The sequence below is a fragment of the Hoplias malabaricus genome, chromosome 12 (assembly GCF_029633855.1).
Source record: "Hoplias malabaricus isolate fHopMal1 chromosome 12, fHopMal1.hap1, whole genome shotgun sequence".
NCBI classification, from domain to species: Eukaryota; Metazoa; Chordata; class Actinopteri; order Characiformes; family Erythrinidae; genus Hoplias; species Hoplias malabaricus.
The window spans coordinates 33,490,983-33,510,372 of NC_089811.1; the positions used below are offsets into that span (position 1 = coordinate 33,490,983).

The 19,390-nt window shown below is 40.6% G+C and overlaps 1 protein-coding gene across 3 annotated transcripts in view; it reads right to left on the minus strand.

Annotated features, from left to right (window-relative positions):
- Window positions 1-477: 477 nt before the first annotated feature.
- Window positions 478-19,390, minus strand: part of csrnp3 (cysteine-serine-rich nuclear protein 3) — a 35,175-nt gene continuing 16,262 nt past the window's right edge. Inside the window, exons 3-7 of one of the 3 annotated variants that reach the window (XM_066686639.1) lie at window positions 14,134-14,270; window positions 10,741-10,907; window positions 5,370-5,629; window positions 4,632-4,946; window positions 478-3,827 (exon numbers count right to left, since the gene is read on the minus strand). In XM_066686639.1, coding sequence (XP_066542736.1) covers window positions 2,697-3,827; window positions 4,632-4,946; window positions 5,370-5,629; window positions 10,741-10,888 — 1,854 coding nt within the window. In that variant the 5' untranslated portion in view covers window positions 10,889-10,907; window positions 14,134-14,270 and the 3' untranslated portion in view covers window positions 478-2,696. The remainder of the gene's footprint in view (window positions 3,828-4,631; window positions 4,947-5,369; window positions 5,630-10,740; window positions 10,908-14,133; window positions 14,271-19,390) is intronic. The other 2 variants (XM_066686638.1, XM_066686637.1) reach the window with 2 other exon arrangements.

Here is a 19,390-nt window from a genome sequence, read left to right on the forward strand (position 1 = left end):
CACATTACAGGACATAAATGTTATGGTTTAACACCTGTCACCTTCTTTTGTTAACACCAACATATATATATTTAGACTTTTTGATACCATGTTACTGTGTGTATGTTCTATATATATATAAACACACACACACACACACACACACGGCCCATATAAAACTTTGAAATTAAATTTTATAAGTAGCATTATAAAACATGAATATATGTTTCAAAACATGCCCAGTTACTTCCCTATTTATTGGTATTGATAATTAACATGAACAGCCAATTAGAAAATTATCCATTTACATATCAGCCTTAAAGTTAACAAAAACACCCTGTTTAATTCTAAGGGATAATGAAAAGTTGGAAATGGCCAAGTAGCCAATACGTAATGTGTTTTTAGAGACCAGGAAAAAAAAACCCGCTCAAATCTCATAAGTAAACAAAATGTAGGACAGAGCCCAGTTAAGTTAGAAGCATAACACAAGAAGTCCTCTATTAGCAAAGAAAGGTTTTATTCAATACATAACTACTGTTTCAGGAAAGCACAATAAATACACATTTCAATAGATCATTCATAATAAATACTGCAAACAGAAAGTCCCGGATGCTAACAGGGCTGCAGTGTGGTGAATGGAGCCTGTGGCTAAAGGTATTAGCACAGCAAGCTCAGCTCAGGCTCCTCAACCTGGAGGCTGTACATTGGTTTAACTCCAGAGTTATACAAGCACTGTCAGTAAGTCAAGATTTTGATGAAAAGATAAAAGGTAAAAAAACAAAACAAAAACACAGACTGTAGAAATATCTTGACATCTTCCAAGGCAAAACTGAAGTGTAAGGACTTTAGCTTATGACAGAAGCTCACGATTTCCCAAGCTGAGAAAACGCAAAGCGTCATGACTGAAAAGAAAGGCATTCACTTTATTTCTGTGAGCCACAGCAAAGGCAACGATTCAGTTTACCTTCCAAACTATATCATTACTTTTTCTCTTCGAGGAACATTCAACAATTCCTCTTAATTTTTCAATGATTGAATCTAATGTTTCCACTTTGTTTTACAAGTAACTCATTTATGGCCTTACTTCCTGTAAAAGGATAATGTTTCTACACTTGCTGAGGTCAGGTTTGTGTTTCTCCTGCACGATGGTGAAATCTAGGACTATGATTGTCGTATCTTATGTTTTATTGAGAAACAATCATTTGAAAAAAGTCTATATTTCCTATAAACACTATGAAGACATTATCCCACAATATTTGTGCGTTAAGATAGACTTCATTTAAAGGTGTAGCAGTAAATATACTGAGATCCAGCAAGTGACAAGTGACCTCTGAAAGAATACCCTTTGGAAATGAAACATTGCTTGTACATTAATCATTTTAGATCACTATTGCACTTGACAAACTAATTAGTCTTTAAAATTAATTTGTTCATATATAGTGCATTTATCAAAATTATGTTATCAAATATTAGATGATCAAATAGGTCAATTCAATATATAAAGCTATACCAAATTTAACATTTATTCATCAGATTCTCCACTAAAACTGAACTGCAGTACGCAGCTCATTAAACAAGGAAATGATCTTATGCTGCCATTCATTTTTTTTTATTATTATTATCATCATGTAGTATGAAAAATCTGAACTCTTCATCAGATCTGTTTATTTTTTCCCCAGAACGATCCATTCTGTAATAATAACCTGGCTACAAATCTAATATTAGACATATCCATACTATTTATGTAGTTAATTCTTTGTTTTCATAGATTTCAAAGTTTTAATCATTTAAACACTGTCATATATCATAAATTAATTTCAAAGATATGCAATGCCTTATAACAATGAACTTGATGCTCTTCAAAGTGCATTTCATCACGTCCCTGTATAGCCCCAAAGATAATAGTTGGAAATGCTGAAATGAAGATCTCTTTCTTTTTTTTTCTCACGTTTTGAAAACATGAATGTTGTGATGATGACTAAATAATGAAACAGTAAGAGAATATCCACCTTGTCAGTGCTCTGCAAAAATTATTTGTCATTCAGTGTGGCATCAGCCCTGGAAAGTGCATCATTTTATGAAATGTACTATATTCACAACTTAAATTTTGTGATTTTGGTATTATGATCAAAGGCAAAAACAGCAAACATTTTAAGAGCGGGCTTCATGCTTTTTCAAATGCTTTAAAAGCATGATATACATATGTAACAACAAGAACTCAACCTTTTTACAGTACATCAATGCAAATTCTTACAAAAAACCATAAATTGCCAACGAAAGCTACAAAATAACATGCTTTTTTTTTTTTATCAAAACAGTTAAGTATACACTTTTTTTTTTTCTGAACATATTAATGAACAGCAATTTTTTTTGCACCACTGACACACTGACATAGAAAAGTTCTATCCACAATATCTGCTCAAAACTAGAACTTTTACTTCTGAAATACAAGATACATTGCACAGGCCTAAAGCTTACAGTTTACGTTATCGGATCTCGCTTTGCACTTTTGAATTACTCATTTTTTTTCTGGCTCATTGAAAAATACATGTGGTATTAACCTTTCTTTCTATTGTCTTACAAGACAATTTGATCCAATCAAACTACTTCAAGTGCAAGTACGAAGGCCATTTTTAGTCTGTGTGGTATCTGGATCAAATACTTCATACCTTTAATAGTTAAAAGGCTTCTCCTTCTCATGAATGTAGTCTAGATGTCTAAACTGGCGTCAGCTCAGGGAAAGGCTCCAACATTGGAGGTACTTTAGTGCCGTCTGCTAAAGAGGGAACCTCCTTTGGCTGCTCTACCACAAAACAGTTCCCATTTGTCGTGTAGCCATCCTGTGTGTTATTGTTTAGATAGTTCTGGAACTCCATCTGACTCAGCTCCCCTGATTGGTTGTGGAAAGTCCCTTTTGACTGGACACTTTGGTCAGGTGCTGGTTCGCAGCAGCCAATCACAGCTGAGGATCCGTTAGTGAGTGTAAAATGGTGATTGGCATACTGCTCCTCAGGCGGCTGTGAATAGTCAGTGTAATGCTCAGTGGTCATGCTAAAGGGTCCTTGTGTCATCACTCCATTAGAGTTATTAACCCTGTCTTGATATGAAGTGGAGTCACCTCCGTAACTCTCACTAGCCTGGCTAGCAGCAGCTAAAACTGTAGCTGCAGTGTTCTCCATCTGATAATACTCAGCCGTGGAGTTGACGAAGTAAGAGTTGTCGTTTGGCTGGTTCTCCTGGGCGACCGTGTTCTCCGAGTAGCACAGAGGCGCAGGAACCACCTCGCCGTGCGACACGGGAACAGCACTGAGCCCGTCCTCAAACTCCTCCGCTTTGTCTTCGTCATTGTCCACATCATCCTCCTCCTCTTCTTCTGAGTCACTGTTGGCCAGGCTCTGTGTGCTCGAGTCTGACAGACTACACAAACTACTGCTCTCATCTTCATCATCTTCATTGTCTTCATCTTCATCATCCTCTTCGTCATCTTCTTCCTCCTCTTCCTCCTCCTCCTCCTCCTCCTCCTCTTCTTCCAGGGCTTCATCCATGTTGTCCACGGCTTGTAGGTGCATGATGGCACTTTGCTGTACTGAATCGGACAGGGAGTATTCCAGTGCATGTTGGCCAGTTGGCAGCGGGCTGCAGTGGCCGTTGGTGTCGCCGTGGTAACTGATAGCAGCCGGGGCAGGGGCAGAGCTCTGTTGCTGCTGTTCACGGCTTTTCTCCAGCTCCAGCTTCATAATGGTGTGCAGGAAGTGCGTGCGCACGCGGATGGGGTTGAACTCAATCCTGCCGGCCGCGTTACTACAACCCTCTTTAGTGCAGCCACACGGGAACGACATGCGGTCCACCTGCGCACACAAAACACCAGCGTCCTGCCTTTAGCTCCCAGAATTTAAATGGAACTCAACTTGAAACATCAGCAAATTAGGCCAACTTGTCAGCATGGGGCCTCTTAAGCTAAATTAACTCTCTTTATCAGCTAAATCTGTGTCTGCCATTTTCAGGCTTGATGTCTTTATTCTATCAGGCCATATCTCAATTAAACTTTATCTCTGAAACATCTTAATCTGCATTTTAACTTGTCAGTCTGCCATTTAGTGTTTTCCAAGTTGGGTCTGACTTTGCCACAGATGGAGGACATGTATTTGTTACTGCAAGTGATTTTCTTTGAGCAAATCATGCCCAACTCATTTCCTTATGAATGAAAAGACCTGTTAAAAACTGCTGAATTTATGCTGGTGTTTTGTTAATCCTGTCCTTATATGACAAAGATTCTTTTTCACCAGGTTAGCAACAAGCCAGGATCTAAGGCTGGGCAATAATACAATATTTAATATCATTATGCTAAATTGTATTATTAAAAAAGAGCACATTATTATCTTCAAAACTGACCAACTGCGTATTGTTTTACAAAGAAAGCATAATTAGCATCAAAATAATTCATTTCATTAATTAATTTCTCATACAGCGTTCCAGATATGGCACATGACATGGTATGATATGTTATAATATAATGTTATGATATGATAAAACATGCTTTAATGTGTAATACATTCAAACTAGACGAACCTTAGAAAAAAATAACGTGATAAACACTGTACAGTGAAAATGTGCTGAAGTATCCTGATGTTATAATTTGCCGTAGTACCCACCCCTATCCAGGTGTTTACCTGGCACTTGATGCCCGCCAGGCTGCAGGCGCAGGTCTCTGGGTCACAGAAAAGTCGGCAGTCGCACCCGCAATCCTCTCTGGACACGCGGATAGCCCTCAGCTCGTGTTTCTCCTCTACGTCGATCTTTTTGACGCCAGAAGCCCGTAGCAGGGCTCGCCGCTTCTTGGTGGTCAGTGGTTGGAGGAAGAAGTACTCATCAACCTCTGTGTTGTCAAGGTCCAGGTCATCATCAGAGATGTCATCCATTGTGAGAGCACTGGCCTCTTCTGATTCCACAGAACCATTCTTAGTCAGCTAGAAAAGAAGGGACGTTTAGTGATTCAGTAAGTCTCTGCATGGGGCTTCTGGATCATTACTAGTTTAACTGAAATACGGAGGGCCCTTATTGTGGAAAGTCTATTTGCTTTACAGGACCAAGTCCATAACAGAATAGGGTACATTTATATCATGTACATTTAATCTAAAAACTGGGGATAAATTGGAAAATGGCTGTGTAAAGCATGAGTTATGACTGTCTTTAGTGCCCACACCATACGAACATCACAAGTGAAAAATCCTTGAGATGAGCATAATGACCTGGTAATAACAGAACGAATGGAGTCCTTGCAGTTTAAGTATGTGAAAAATATCTTTTATTTACACTTAGCAAAAGAGCTTTGCACAAAGGCTGCACAGTGTACTGCAGCTTCATTTACAACCGTGGACCCTGTTTCTTACCCTGAGTTTGATGGAGTTAAGTTTTTCTTCTTTCAAGTGGTCCCTCAGCATGTCCCTGTGTATGCGCTCCTGCTCCATGGCAAATTCACCCAGTGTGTACTGGCGGACAGAGCTGTGTCTACTGGACATACCCAGAGTACTGCCTCCCTGGCTGGGAACGCTGGTGAAGCCCTGACGCCGGCTGAAATAATAGACTGTAACCTTCTCAAAATGCACCCTGCGAGTTCTCATCCTCTTCTCCCGCTTTAGGATGGAGGATGCTGGTGAGGAAAAAAAATACATACATTCTAAAAAGTAGTATCAACATCAGACAAAGAGAAATGATGTATATGAATGATTTGTTTTATGTATACACACACACACATACAGTGCTGTGAAAAAGAGAATGTTATTCGTCTATCTAATTTCCAGTCAAAATAGTTCTATCAACTTACATTTTTCAGGATATGTATACACTATATGGACAAAAGTATTGAGACACACCTTATCACTGAATTCAAGTTTTTTCCCCATTGCCACAAGTGGATAAAATCAAGCACATAGCCATGTAGTTTTTGTGAAAGAATGGGTCACTCTAAAGAGCTCAATGATTTCATACGTGCTACCTCAATAAGATGGCACTGTTGCTACAGTTCAGTTCGTGAAACTTATTCCCTCCTATATTCCATGAAAGTGGCATTATTGAAAAGCAGATGTATTTAGCATCTCATCCACCAAGTGGCAGACAATGTAAAGAGTAGGGTCACTGAGTTCTGTGGTGCAAAATGCTCAAAAGCCACCAGTGCTCTGCTGACTAAATAAATTCAGAGTTCCTGGCAGTCTGGTGGAGGAGGGATGATGCAATGGGGTTGATTTACAGTTGTTGTCATATATATATATATATATATATATATATATATATATATATATATATATATATATATATATATATATATATATATGAGAGAGAGTTAATTTTCTCCTTTCTGTCACAATAAATCAATTTTTATATACACAAGGTGGGCCATTTATATGGATACATCTTAATAAATTGGGAATGGTTGGTGATATTAACTTCCTGTTTGTGGCACATTAGTATATGGGAGGGAAACTTTTCAAGATGGGTGGTGGCCATTTTGGATCCAACTTTTGTTTTTTCAATGGGAAGAGGGTCATGTGACACATCAAACTTATTGAGAATTTCACAAGAAAAACAGTGGTGTGCTTGGTTTTAATGTAACTTTATTCTTTGTATTGTCAATTTTATTTTATTTATTTTAACGTAACCTTATTCTTTCATGCTGCCCATTGTGTTGGATTGTCAATGCAACTCTCTTCTCCCACTCTTCACACACTGATAGCAACACCACAGGAGAAATGCTAGCACAGGCTTCCAGTATCCGTAGTTTCAGGTGCTGCACATCTTGATGGTATGGTGTGCTATATGGGGAACAAAGATAGTGGGGCCATTCTTCATTAATGGAAACCTCAAAGCCACTGGATATGTGAAATTGCTACGATGATGTGTTTTCCTCTTTATGCACTGAAGCTGGCACTTTCCCTGAGTCCAGCAAGATCAAAGTGGTTCACCACCACATTATGGATGTCAGCTCCGAGCATTCCTAGATGAACAGTTTCCTGGAAAGTGGATTGGTCGTCGTGGGCCAGTTGAATGGCCCCCAAGGTCTCCCGATCTGACCCCCTTAGACTTTAATATTTGGGGTCATCTGAAGGCAATTGTCTATGCTGTGAAGATACAAGATGTGCAGCACCTGAAACTACAGATACTGGAAGCCTGTGCTAGCATTTCTCCTGCTGTGTTGCTATCAGTGTGGAGAAGAGGGTTGCATTAACAATACAAAGAATAAAGTTACATTAAAATCAAACACACCATTGTTTTTCTTGTGAAATTCCCAATAAGTTTGATGTGTCACATGACCCTCTTCCCATTGAAAAAACAAAAGTTGGATCCAAAATGGCCGACTTCAAAATGGCCACCCTGGTCACTTCCCATCTTGAAAAGCCCCCCCCCCTCCCATATACTAATGTGCCACAAACAGGAAGTTAATATCACCAACCATTCCCATTTTATTAAGGTGTATCCATATAAATGGCCCACCCTGTACATATAAAAGAATCATTTTATTGTGACAGAAAGGAGAAAATTTACTCTCTCTCATACACACATACACACACAGAGAGTAAACAGTATTGTATTTTTTTTTATATTGGTCTCTAATACAAAGTGAGATCAGTACCACAGAGTACCAGAGAACATGTAGTAATGTATATATAGTTAGTCAAGAGCTATTACAGGTAGAATTTTTAACAGTGACCCACAGACCTGAACCTTGAAGTGTTCTATTAAAGCTTTGGCACATTTTTCTTTGTCTTTTTCTTTCAGCATTCTTCCCCTCTATCAGACTATCTCATAAAATGAAGCTCATAAATCATTACAACTGCCTACACCTCAGTAACAGCACAGACAAAAACCTCTGCTGGCTCTTTTAAGAACCTCTATCCATGTGGTTTTCACTGTTTGGCCATTTAAAGGAGGAGGAGGGTGGCATTAGTGTAAATATACCCAGCATAAATATCTCTCTTCCAGGCCTTAATATCGGCAGTGTCCCACTGCCTCTCTGCATGCTCTCCTCATGTCAGACACACACAGGACAAATAGAAACCATCTGTTCTGGCAGTACCCCCCTACAAGCATGAGGACAATACATTTCATTACAGACGAAAAAAAAAAGAACCAGTCTCACATTTTCTCATGGCTTGGGGAAGCACAGAGTCTGCACAGTATCCACTTCGCAGAGCATATTTTGCTATAGTATTCCAAAAATACATAAGCCCAATAAACGTGAAGAGGGCTATAAATGGGTGGTTATTATATACTTCACTTGTTATTCTTGTAGAGATCTTTTACATCATCTTGATCCATCACTTGCCAAAATTAATGAACCACTGTCTTTTGTGTCTGTAGCTTATTCAGCATTACTGTGATTAGTGGGTGTCTACACGTCTAGTTATTACAGATCAGCACTCTCAAAAAAATACTACTCAGAACTATCAATTCTTTCAAATTTGGGGTGAAATGGAGGGGGATTTTAAAAAGAAGTCCATCATTTTTTTCCCCCAGCAGTTCATAACCGGTGCATATAAACTTCCAATCATTTTTAACGAGGGACTCTTAAGTAGATAAGAGCTTCACAAGACATTAAACAGTGAAGAGGTGTGATGGAGCTCTTAAAATTAAGTGCCACTCCAGATGGTGGGATGAGAAGTCATGGATTGGAGATTTGTAGAGAGCTGTATGAATGATTGACAATATTGTCACAAAGGTTTTCCTGCCTGTTTCATCAAGATTCAACATGTGCTGTACTCGGAAGTGAACACCATTTGTAGCTGATGTTGTCACATTAAGCTACAGCCTATTAACTGATTGTGACAGGGTGCTGCTTGATGAATCAAAAAAGCAGTGTGAAAACACAACATTTCCAAAGCAAACCTCATACAGTCTGTTATTGTGTGATGGGTAAAGAACAGTGAAAACCAGTGCCTCACTTGTCTGCCCTGCATGACTGGAAATCATACAGAACTCCCCATAGACATCACTGTCCACAGTAGCCACTGAGGGAAGACCTCTGGGACCCATTCTTTCTCCTCCTCTCCCAGCTCTCTACCAGCACTGAAGCAAGGCTGCCAGCCTATTAGCACTGGACTAACAACCTGAGCCCTGCCAGCTGCCCTTACTGTTATTAATCATTAATGAGTCCCAACGTCAGGCAGTTAGCTAGCGTTAGCCATGCAAAAGGAGAGGCTACCTATGAGCTCAGTGAGTGGTGAGCATGCTAGGCTATGGAAAGAGCAAAGGGGTATAGGTTTACTCAGCTGTGACTGTTTCTTAGAAACCCACATACTCTTTCTCTGAACTCAGTGGGGGGCGGATCACGGATTCATTGGTGTAGCTTTGTCTGCCGCAGCTTTAAATCACAGATTCATTGGACTAGGTAACCCCGCTGAAGCTCTGAAGGAGAGACGGCACCAGATTTTATTGCACAGCTTAGAACAGCTGAAAGAACTCAAAAGCTATTCAGTGCTACCCAATCTCTTTAGATCTGATATAATGTGATAGAGTGGCACTCTCCAACGGGATACATACGCAAAGAGTGTTTTCACAGCCATCATAATAACTGATTTTTTTAGAATGACATGCTTTCCAATACTTAGCTGCTCCCTCTTGTTTTATGAAGTGAAATTCCAGACAACAAAAGCAAGCAAGAAGTGTAGCCACTTGACGCCAGAGCTCATGAGATGTGGTAGTTTAAGTTTATTGTGATAATGGATATCTTATTGCAGGCCCATTACAGACATGGATCAAAATCAATATTAAATTGCAGCACTAAATTCAGCTCACCGGAGTACCTCACAATCGTTCTTCATTACCACTCTGCAATTGTACATATTTAGCTTATTGTTTCTCTTGCATTTTAAACACCTTTCCATCACTAAAAAGGTATTAGTAAAGAAAATATTTGCTTTTTTGCAGAACCAGTCATAACACCTAAGAGGCATTAAAAGGGACATATTATGCAATGCTCATTTTGTGTGCTTTTATATTCCCACTTGGGTCTCTACTTCTCTGATTTCTGTGTCCGTTGGAAGATTGTGGTGTCAGGAATCATATCCATCTACAACGGCTTCCTTATTGTGATGTCACAATAAGGAGATTTGCATAGAACAATCCTGGCACCACCCCTCACCTGTGTAAACATGGGATGGGTAGGGTGTTGCCAGCAACAGCTTATTTGCATGACAGTGACAGAGCCCTAAACTTCTCATTCAGAAATATCTCACCAGAGAGAGAGATGTACTGTATCTGTACATGTACTGTATCGCCCGTAGACCTATTCTAACTTGTTTAAAAAGAGGTATGATACGTCCGCTTTAAAAGGCATTAATAAAACTGGCCTGCATTCAGAGAAAGATTTTTTATTCCACATTGATCTGAGCACCAGTGGTGAATCATTGGTAAATGGAAAACATATCAGCTATTGTCTGGTAAGATACTGTGGTGGAGCCGTGGCCTGTTGCACGTTTTGGGGGAGGGAACTTGCAAAATAGACTCTTTGTTGCTGACAGATCTTATTTGTTGTTCTAGTTTAGTTGATGAGTGTGTGTACTTGGTCTCGTTGTGTTATTCTGTGTGCAGGGATGGTAGTTTATTCCCCGTGCTTACACTTTTAGATTACACTGTTTCTGGGATTTCTGTTAATAAAAGGACATTTCTGCGCTATGTTGTCTTACCCTTCTTCAACACAAACACCACAATATTTCTGATGACAGCACACACTCTTGTACTACAATGACTACAGTGAGGACGACTCACGTGTGAAGCGAGAGGCCGAGGGGTTGACACTGTCACTACTGTCTCCGCTCTCACTGCTGGATATCTCCTCCTCCTCCGACTCCCTTAGCGACGAGCATGGTGATGCCCCCTCCACCTCCTCGAACTTCCTCTTCAGTATTCCACTCATAGCTGCCTGCGAACCACACCTGTACGTACGAGAGGGAACAAGATGTTTTAATATCCTGCTTATGTCTGCTTCAATTCTCAAAGCACTCAATTAGCAATGGGCAACACTACTGTACCCCCCCCCCCCCCCCACACACACACACACTTGTTCCTGACATTCCCTGGACAACTGATCACCTGGCCATAAAGGGCCTTTGATGGAAGAGGGGGAAGTATCTGCTAATTGAATGTTACCTCTAACTTCCTGGAAGTATGTTCAGTCTGTCTTTGACTGAGTGAAACAGGGGCTCAAGCTGATTTTCCATAGCTTCTTCCCAAGTCATAAAAAGTATCGGCTCTAAAAGCTTATTAATCACAGAAGCACAATAGAGAGTGGTTGAAAGTGAAATAAAATAAGACTTAAAGGCTTAGTAGTGGGCTTTAAAACATGTCCCTGGGCCAGACAAATGGGAAAGTGGAGTAAGCTATTAGTTGCATCTTATAAAAAAACCCTTATGTTTTTCTGTTTGTTTCATAGACGTATAAAACACGAGAATGATCATGAGGAATGTTTAGGTGTTAATAATGAATAGAGAAAAGGTTTTAAAAGCCTACCATTCAAAGTATAGTAAGCAAGTAAACAAGGCTTTCAAAGGAACAGTAATATACGCATACATTATGGAAACAGCTGGAGTCTGGACCGTGTAAGTGCTATTATTAAAGTAAACGCTGAACTCTAGCCCAGGTTAATGAGTAAATGTGCATAATTACACACAGGTTCTATTGCTAACGTTTGTGTTGTATCTGATAATACCTATAAAATGGAGGGTCAATCAAGTAAAGGGGACGATAAATCCTTGTTATTTCTACTGTTAAGACTTTGTTGTTCGTACAGGCAGAGCTAGAACTGTTGCTAGCTCTCTTTCCAAATGGACCCAGTAGTAAGTAAATAAATATACACAAAAATAATAACGATTTGGGGTGTTTCTCAGCTGGTTTAACAAATATCTTCAGATCTTACAACACTGCACCAGCGTAAAACACTCTTAGAAATGAGGGTCTAAGCAAACTGGGACTGATAATCACCCCGACAGTATTTTGGGTTTTATTAAAAGAACTGATGAATGGATGAGGTGAAATTACTAAGCCTTATAAATCACTGGAAGTATCACGTATTAATCATCTCATAATTATGTTCACAGCACACCATTAGTAATCATGGCTGAAATCTCCAGAGTGTTTTGTCAAAACCTTTTGTTATGTAGATGAGCTATATCTAACACTGATTTCCAAAACCTGCAGCAGAGCTCTGAAAACACCCTCTCTCTCTCTCTCTCTCTCTCTCTCTCTCTCTCTCATTTCAAAAACTAAAATAGCCACTATGACGAGAAAGCTGCAGGAGAACCAAAAGAGAAAAAATAAATAAATAAATAAATCAGCAGAGATTAGCAGCGTGCCAGGATGTGGCGCGAGAGGCAGTCGGCTGGCTGCTTTCAGAGGGATCTGCTGCTGTATTGTTTCATGTGGTGAGGCTCAGAACCGTCTCAGTGCTATCGGCTTATTACAGAAGCCCAGGCAGAGTGGGGTGCACTGGGGTAGACTCTCAGCGCAAGCCTATTGTTCTGTGTGTGCTGATGGAGAGAAAGAGGAAGGGAGAGGCAGGGAGAAAGAGAGAGAGAGCACTGCTGGAGAAGCTCCAAACCACAGCATACAGTGCTGCTATGGAATGTCTAGCACTCTCTCTACAGTACAGGAGCTACTTTGCTTATAGGCTTTTCTCCAAAGACAAACTGATGTAATCTAGACGCCCCTCCCTGCAGGAAAAAGCATATTTACCACCAACACTGCATATTACAACCCAACACATGGTGACATGTTGCTTAAAATAATACAGGGAAAAGTCACAAAAATAGATGCAAGCACGTCCGTCAATAAGCGTCTATTGGAGGGACGTTCTTTTGATCTATCATTCTTTTTGCGCAAGGCCTTCTGCTTTCCCTCAAATCTTCAGGAGCGGCAGGAGGGGGAATGAGATAATTGAAAAAGGCTCTTCCAGTTTTTTTGGATACAATGTAAGTCTATTTCCTTGTAATCATCATAATTAGTTCCCCCTTGTTGAAAATCCATTCGCATTCTTTGCCCTCAGCGGATGCCGCACTGCTCTTTCAAACCAAAAAGTGGTTGCCATGGAGATACTAATATACTCGCACAAATAGTGATTTCACATCAGAGTGTCATTTTGATTATTTGTGTGTGTTTTTCAGCCATCTACCACATAGACACCCACCCCCCACCATCAGAATATCCAAAAATAAACACACGCGCCATGCTGCATCCATGTATAATCACGGTGTGTTCATAAAGTGATCTCTGACAAAAATAGCTTTCAGTAGTCTCTCTCTTTAATGCTATACACAGCTACTGTGGTTTACAGCACTATAGCATTTTTTCTTAATGTATTTTACGTGTTAACTGCACTCAGATCACACAAAGTACAACAGGATGCCATTCACTGATAAATGCAAAACAGGATCAAATGATCTGCACACGTTCCCCTTGTGAGCGTAGCACCCAGTCTTATGACAAAAGAATACTAGCAAAAAAAAAAAAGGAAAGGGAGAGCAGAGATCCTTGTTAAGGTGGAAAGTCTGTGTTGGAGCTGGCTCTGGCTTCGTCTGAGACCAGAGCGAGAGGAGCAACTATTCATTTCTTGACACAATGAATTGGCATGACATCACGGGTAGCCCAGAGGTAACAAGAGCTGACTGCTGTGGTGTGGAGTCAGAGGGAGAGAGAGAGAGAGAGAGTAGTAACTCCCTCAGCTCTCAGCTGGTTATTCCTCCTCTCCATCCTCTCTCTCTCTCAGCTAGAGCTGCTGTAGTTTTCCACAGCCTCACTTTTGCAGCATGTTGCAACCGATCCTTCCTGCAGCAAAAGCCCAGCTCAGAGAACCTAACCACTCCCTGGAACAGCTCCATGCAACATGTAAACACACTCAAATGCACATGCACTCAGTCTGTACACTGAGTCACCATTACATACACTTTTAGTGCTGCATGGCTACAGTGTCTGTGCTCTATGCTCCTACAGACTGAGAGGCAGCAGGTGTAACCTGTAGCTTAAAGAAGCTTCTGTCATCATCATCATCACCCCCTCATCCCCCTCAGCAATAAAACCACAGTCAGTCCTTCTGGAGCTGGGCAATGACACATCAATTCAGCAGCGAGCTGCAGGGGCCCCACGCCGGGCTTAAAGGTGCCGACTGACCTGTGTTCGCCGCCACTGCCGTGCTCCACACACTACTGCCCTCCGCTGACCGTGGCTGGCCGCAGAGGGTGAATGAGATGATTCAATGAGCCGCCTGGATGAGTCGTGATGAATGAAGGCCTCCAATTTCACTCTGCCTGCACACACATACACACACACACACACACACACACACACACACATGTGCGTACAGCCAGGATCCCCATAATGTTAAGCACATGAGAGAGAGAGAGGAGAAAAAGAGAAACCTGTGAATTCAGCAGCCCAGTCTTTAGTGCTTCTACCACTCGCTTCTAGATAAAAAAAAGAAAAAAAAAAGACCAGAGACTATTTTTCTTCCCTGCTTCTCTCTCTTTCTCTCTCTAACCACACAAAGACTCATTAGGTGTAGCCAGCTGAGGGCTGTAGACTGCCTGGGAGATCACATGGGTGGGATGTCTGAGGGAGAGAGAGAGAGAGAGAAAGTGAGAGAGAGAGAGAGAGAGAGAGAGACTTGCCTGCTGTGTTCCTGCTGTCTGCAGATATTTTTACCAGCATGAGAAAGGGAGAAAGAGGGTGAGAGAGAAAGAGAGGGAAAGAATAAAGACAGAGTCAGAGAGAAGTAAAGAAAGAGGGGTGTACAGATTGTAGGAGGAGGGCTGCAGGACGAATGAGAGATGAGGGAGTCAATACCCAGCACAGGAAAGTAATCTAAAGAGATTAATGGGTATACTAACAAATTAGCCACACACACACACACACACACACACACACAACTGAGCAACTGACTCTGTTGCCTTGGGATTTGTGGTATAAGCTCATGTAGCTACAGTTAATATGAGCTGCCACATGCTTTATCAATGCCACTAGTTTACAGAGTAATGATGCCTTCCAGCAGCAACAGCTGACGCTCCCAACCAAATCACCCCAAATGTACAATAAACACTTCTTAATCAAATAAACATGGGAGGTGCTTTAGTTGCTCTACCTCATTAAAGCTACCTTTACATCAACTGATCATTTCTGACTTTAACGTGTACCCCTGCTTTTTATCGCCATGAATCTCAGCCGCTGATTATTTCCTTTGTAAATACCGTAATTAAATATTTAACTCTTTTTATTGTGCAGCTATTAAAGGACGAGAATAACATCAACAAGCTGGTCGATTAGCCGCCCTGCTTCCAAGCTGCCGATACTCTGCTGCTTTCAAATGATGACAAAAATAGTTCAAGCTCAAATAAACAAACATTACTCATCGCTGTGTTAATGCCTTAGATCAACAGTCAGAGAAAAGTTATGGGTTCTGGTTGCTTTCGTTCACAACCATTTGCCTAAATCCAGGAGATAAAAAGTAAACACCCAAATAATTGCAGCCATTTTAAATAATTTACATTAAGCAACATATCAGTGGAGGCTGCAGATTATTAATTTTATTTAGAGCTATATAATAAAATATCACTGTTTTTAAATGATTTTATGAGTTATATATTTAAAAACATCAATACAACGTGGTAAATTATGAAATTATATCGGCTGTTATGTCATAAATATGACAGGCCATCATCTAATAAGGCATTCTGGACACAGCACACAGCTCTACTTTTTAGGAGAGGACCTCAGCTGAAGTACTTTTCCTCAGTGGCACTGTCTGCACTGCCTGCTTTGGACTGGGAGAACAGTAGCATCCATTTCTACTGTTGCTCAGCAACACACCTGCCAGTCAAGGCTCTACAGGGTCATGTGGCAGAGCTGAAGTCACAGTTTTAGTCACAGGTTTAGATAATAAGCACTTTGACTGGGAGAAAAATAGTGTAAAGGTGGAAGGAGCGTGTTTAAGACCAAGAAAATATCGCTAATACATTTCTGGCACGGAATAAGTGAGGCATAAGTTGTTTCTGTTGCAGTGTGGAACTGCCCTAATAGATGAAACGGACAAATGAGTGGGTGGATGAATGAATGAAAACCATTTTTCGACATTAGCATAATCTTAATTTGCTTACTAATGCTACGTGTGTTAGGTTTCAAAACAACGCAGATTTTAGCTAATCTAAGACATTTTTACCTTAAACATTAATAGACATTCAGTTAAAATTCATGCCAAACAAAGATGTAGGATCTTATAGGAACATTACGCAAAAACATCAACCACAGTCATTCATATTCAAATCAACACTTGTGCTGACACTGGTATCATCTTTAAGTACAAGTAAGGGTGGTCAAATGTGTCGAAATCATCACCAGTAGCATCTCCTTCTTCAGAACATGATCCAAATAACGTCTGTTCAAAATTCTCATTATATCTTACTTTGTGATTTTTAGATAACCATCTTCTGACATGACACGATTGCATTTTTCATAACACTCCCCGCTTTAATTTAGTTTTCATGAGACATCAGTGTCTTGTAAAATAAAGAAAGCCAAACGCTGTATGTAGAAAGTGAGGCATTGGTTCTAAGTCTGCTTATAATAGGTTTTGTAATGCTATGACTGTATTATATAGTATTAGAGGCTTTAAAGAGGCTCTGGGTGAAGGGCTGTCTGCCTCATAAGGATAAAGCCTCTGTGTGTTTTGGGTTTAATAGAGGTCTGCTTTAGAGCTCTGGCTGTGCCTTTGGCTCAGGTTTGATTTACCCTGGACCTGGTCCTTAGTCACTGGTTTCCCTAGAGAAGGTCCACTGCTGTACTGTACACACACACACACACACACACACACAACATAGAACGCTTTCCTAGCTAAAGCCTTCAGGTATAACATATCGATCTCTGAATGGATGAACACTGAAGCTGAGACTAAATGGAAAATCATTCAGTACAACAACAGCATGCATTTCCTCGCATGATTTGTAAAGCCTAATATTTTACCATTAAAAAAGAAAAAAAACTTTTGTTTTTATCCATAGGCCAATCATAAGGAACAAAGCCTTATGACCCTTTCCACCGACGCTCAGGATAAATGCTCATGTGAGCGCTAAAGCATTGTGGAACCTGATTTGAACAGAAGATTTAATTATTCCCCTCGTTTCCTCTCCATCTTGGAAGCCCATCCATTGTATAACAGTGATATCTAATTTGCATTCCCTTCCTTTCCCTCCCTTATGGAGTATCACACAGCTCCATTACATAAAAATGCAGAACAGACGCCTGGCAGAAGCGGTTTGTTACACTGACTTGGGGTGGCACCACAGCAGCTGTAGCGATGACCCATTTTGTGAATCCATGCGTGTGAAATGTGTGCCACATCGTGAGATTTGGGCAACTGGCAAGGAGACGTATCTTTATTGGGCTTCATTTGCATAATGAATGTTTGGTAGAATTTAGGTCACATGCAAATGGAGTGTCCAGTTTTTGATGCGGCCTGAAGAAATAAAGTAAATAAAATAATAAAGTGTCGATACGATGTGGAAAACTGCTTAGTAAAGCTGCATGCTTTTAATCACAGTAATAAGAGATGCAGTCCTGAGTGACAGAGGGGTCATAATGAAAACATCAGTGGGAGTCTTGAAAGTGGGGAGCCTCATTTGCAGCATTCATCCTTCAGACAGCAGTAAAATCAGAGGCTGAAAAGATTACACAATGCGAGGCTGATGAAAGGCTGAGATGTATTAAAGGAACAGGATTCCCCAGACAACATGTAGGCCCATTTAGAACCATCCCACGAGCGAAAACACCTTCATCTTAAGCAGATCACCTCTAACACAAGTTAACCTACTGCTACTCTCTTGACTCGATGACCACTGTGGCCTGCTCAATAATTCGGTAGTGTCTTTGACCCTTCTTAAGTGAGGGGCTTTACACAGAACATAATAACCTCAACTGATCAAAGTTTCAGCTGGCTAGTACCTCCTGCAGACTACTAAACCCAGGAGTTTTCCCTTAGCACAGATCAGAACGCAGGTTAGCGAGCAGGAGAGGAAAAAACTGCTGCTTTTTTACTTTGATGCTGTGATGCCAGCCTTTCTCAACCACGAGACATGCCCCCTCTGTCACCTCTACTTAACTCCCTTTGCTTTCTGCTGTCTCCCCATCTGTTCCGCTTCTATCCCAGGCCTGTGCTTTTCTCCTAAATGTTTTATAATACGTCAGCACGCAGGAGCCGGAGTGCCGAGGCTTTTCCATTGCCTTTAATTAGCAGCATGCTAACCCCTGTGTGGCTTCGGGCCAGAGAAAGCAGAGCACAGTCACTCCACTGAGTCACACGGGTCAGTTCAACACGCTGCTTCCTGGCCCTCAGGCTCAACTTCAGCAAACAAATGAGCGCATGACCACTGTTACAAATTACACAGCGAATTAAAGTCACAATAAGGGAGCAATGTGAGAGACCTATACACCAGGAACACAACTCTGTTGACGCAGTGAGGGTCCACACAGTGAGTTTTCGTCTCATAAACATAATATTAAATTCCATAAACTCATTCATTTAGTAACTGCAGTGTTTACTATTCAGTAGCTTTCATTAATATTTGGTAAATGCAATGAAAATAATTAGGGCTCAATCAGTGTATTATTTGCCAGTTTAATTACAGGTTCAAAATAACTTGATTTAAATGCTAAGCTCACAATCATCAGCTGCCCACTTTTTATTGAAGCCAGTAGAAGACCTGATACAGCTAAGCATATACATTGATATAATATAATATACATGATACACCACTCGCAATATATTTTAAATATCATGTGTATAATCAGAACCTCTAGAGCTCTAAACAGCTGCGAGGACAGATATAGACCAAAAAAAAAAAGAGTGCCTGTAAACAACAAAAACAACAACCAGTGAATAGTAGCTGCATAAACTGCATAGTAACAAGTAGCTGACTGGCAGGACATGACATAGTGTTATCTTATGTTCTTCATTTATTTCACCAAATGCTAGATTCTTAATTAGTGTAATTAAACATTAACTAAAACATTGTGGTGAGTTTTGTAGGATACAGCTGTTTTGCTGGTGAGTTCTGTCCATTCCAAAATGTTGGAAACAAGGGCATAGAATTAGCATGGAAGGAAGATCTGTCAACCTCTCATTAACCTACAGGTGCAGAAATGGTTTAATCACGTTCTCTACTCAAGACCTACCTTCCCATAAAACACAGGGCCCATCTGATTGGCTGTGCCTTTCCCTGCTGTCACGTGAGACTCTGCAGCTACGTTTGGTTGGCGCCAAAACTGGAAGGAAAACTTTCCAGTCATATGCAAGACTTACTGTGTCAGACAAGAAGGTGGACATGAGCTATTTTCCAAAGAAACATGTAAGTCACAAAGTCAAGTTCGCTAATGGAATGAG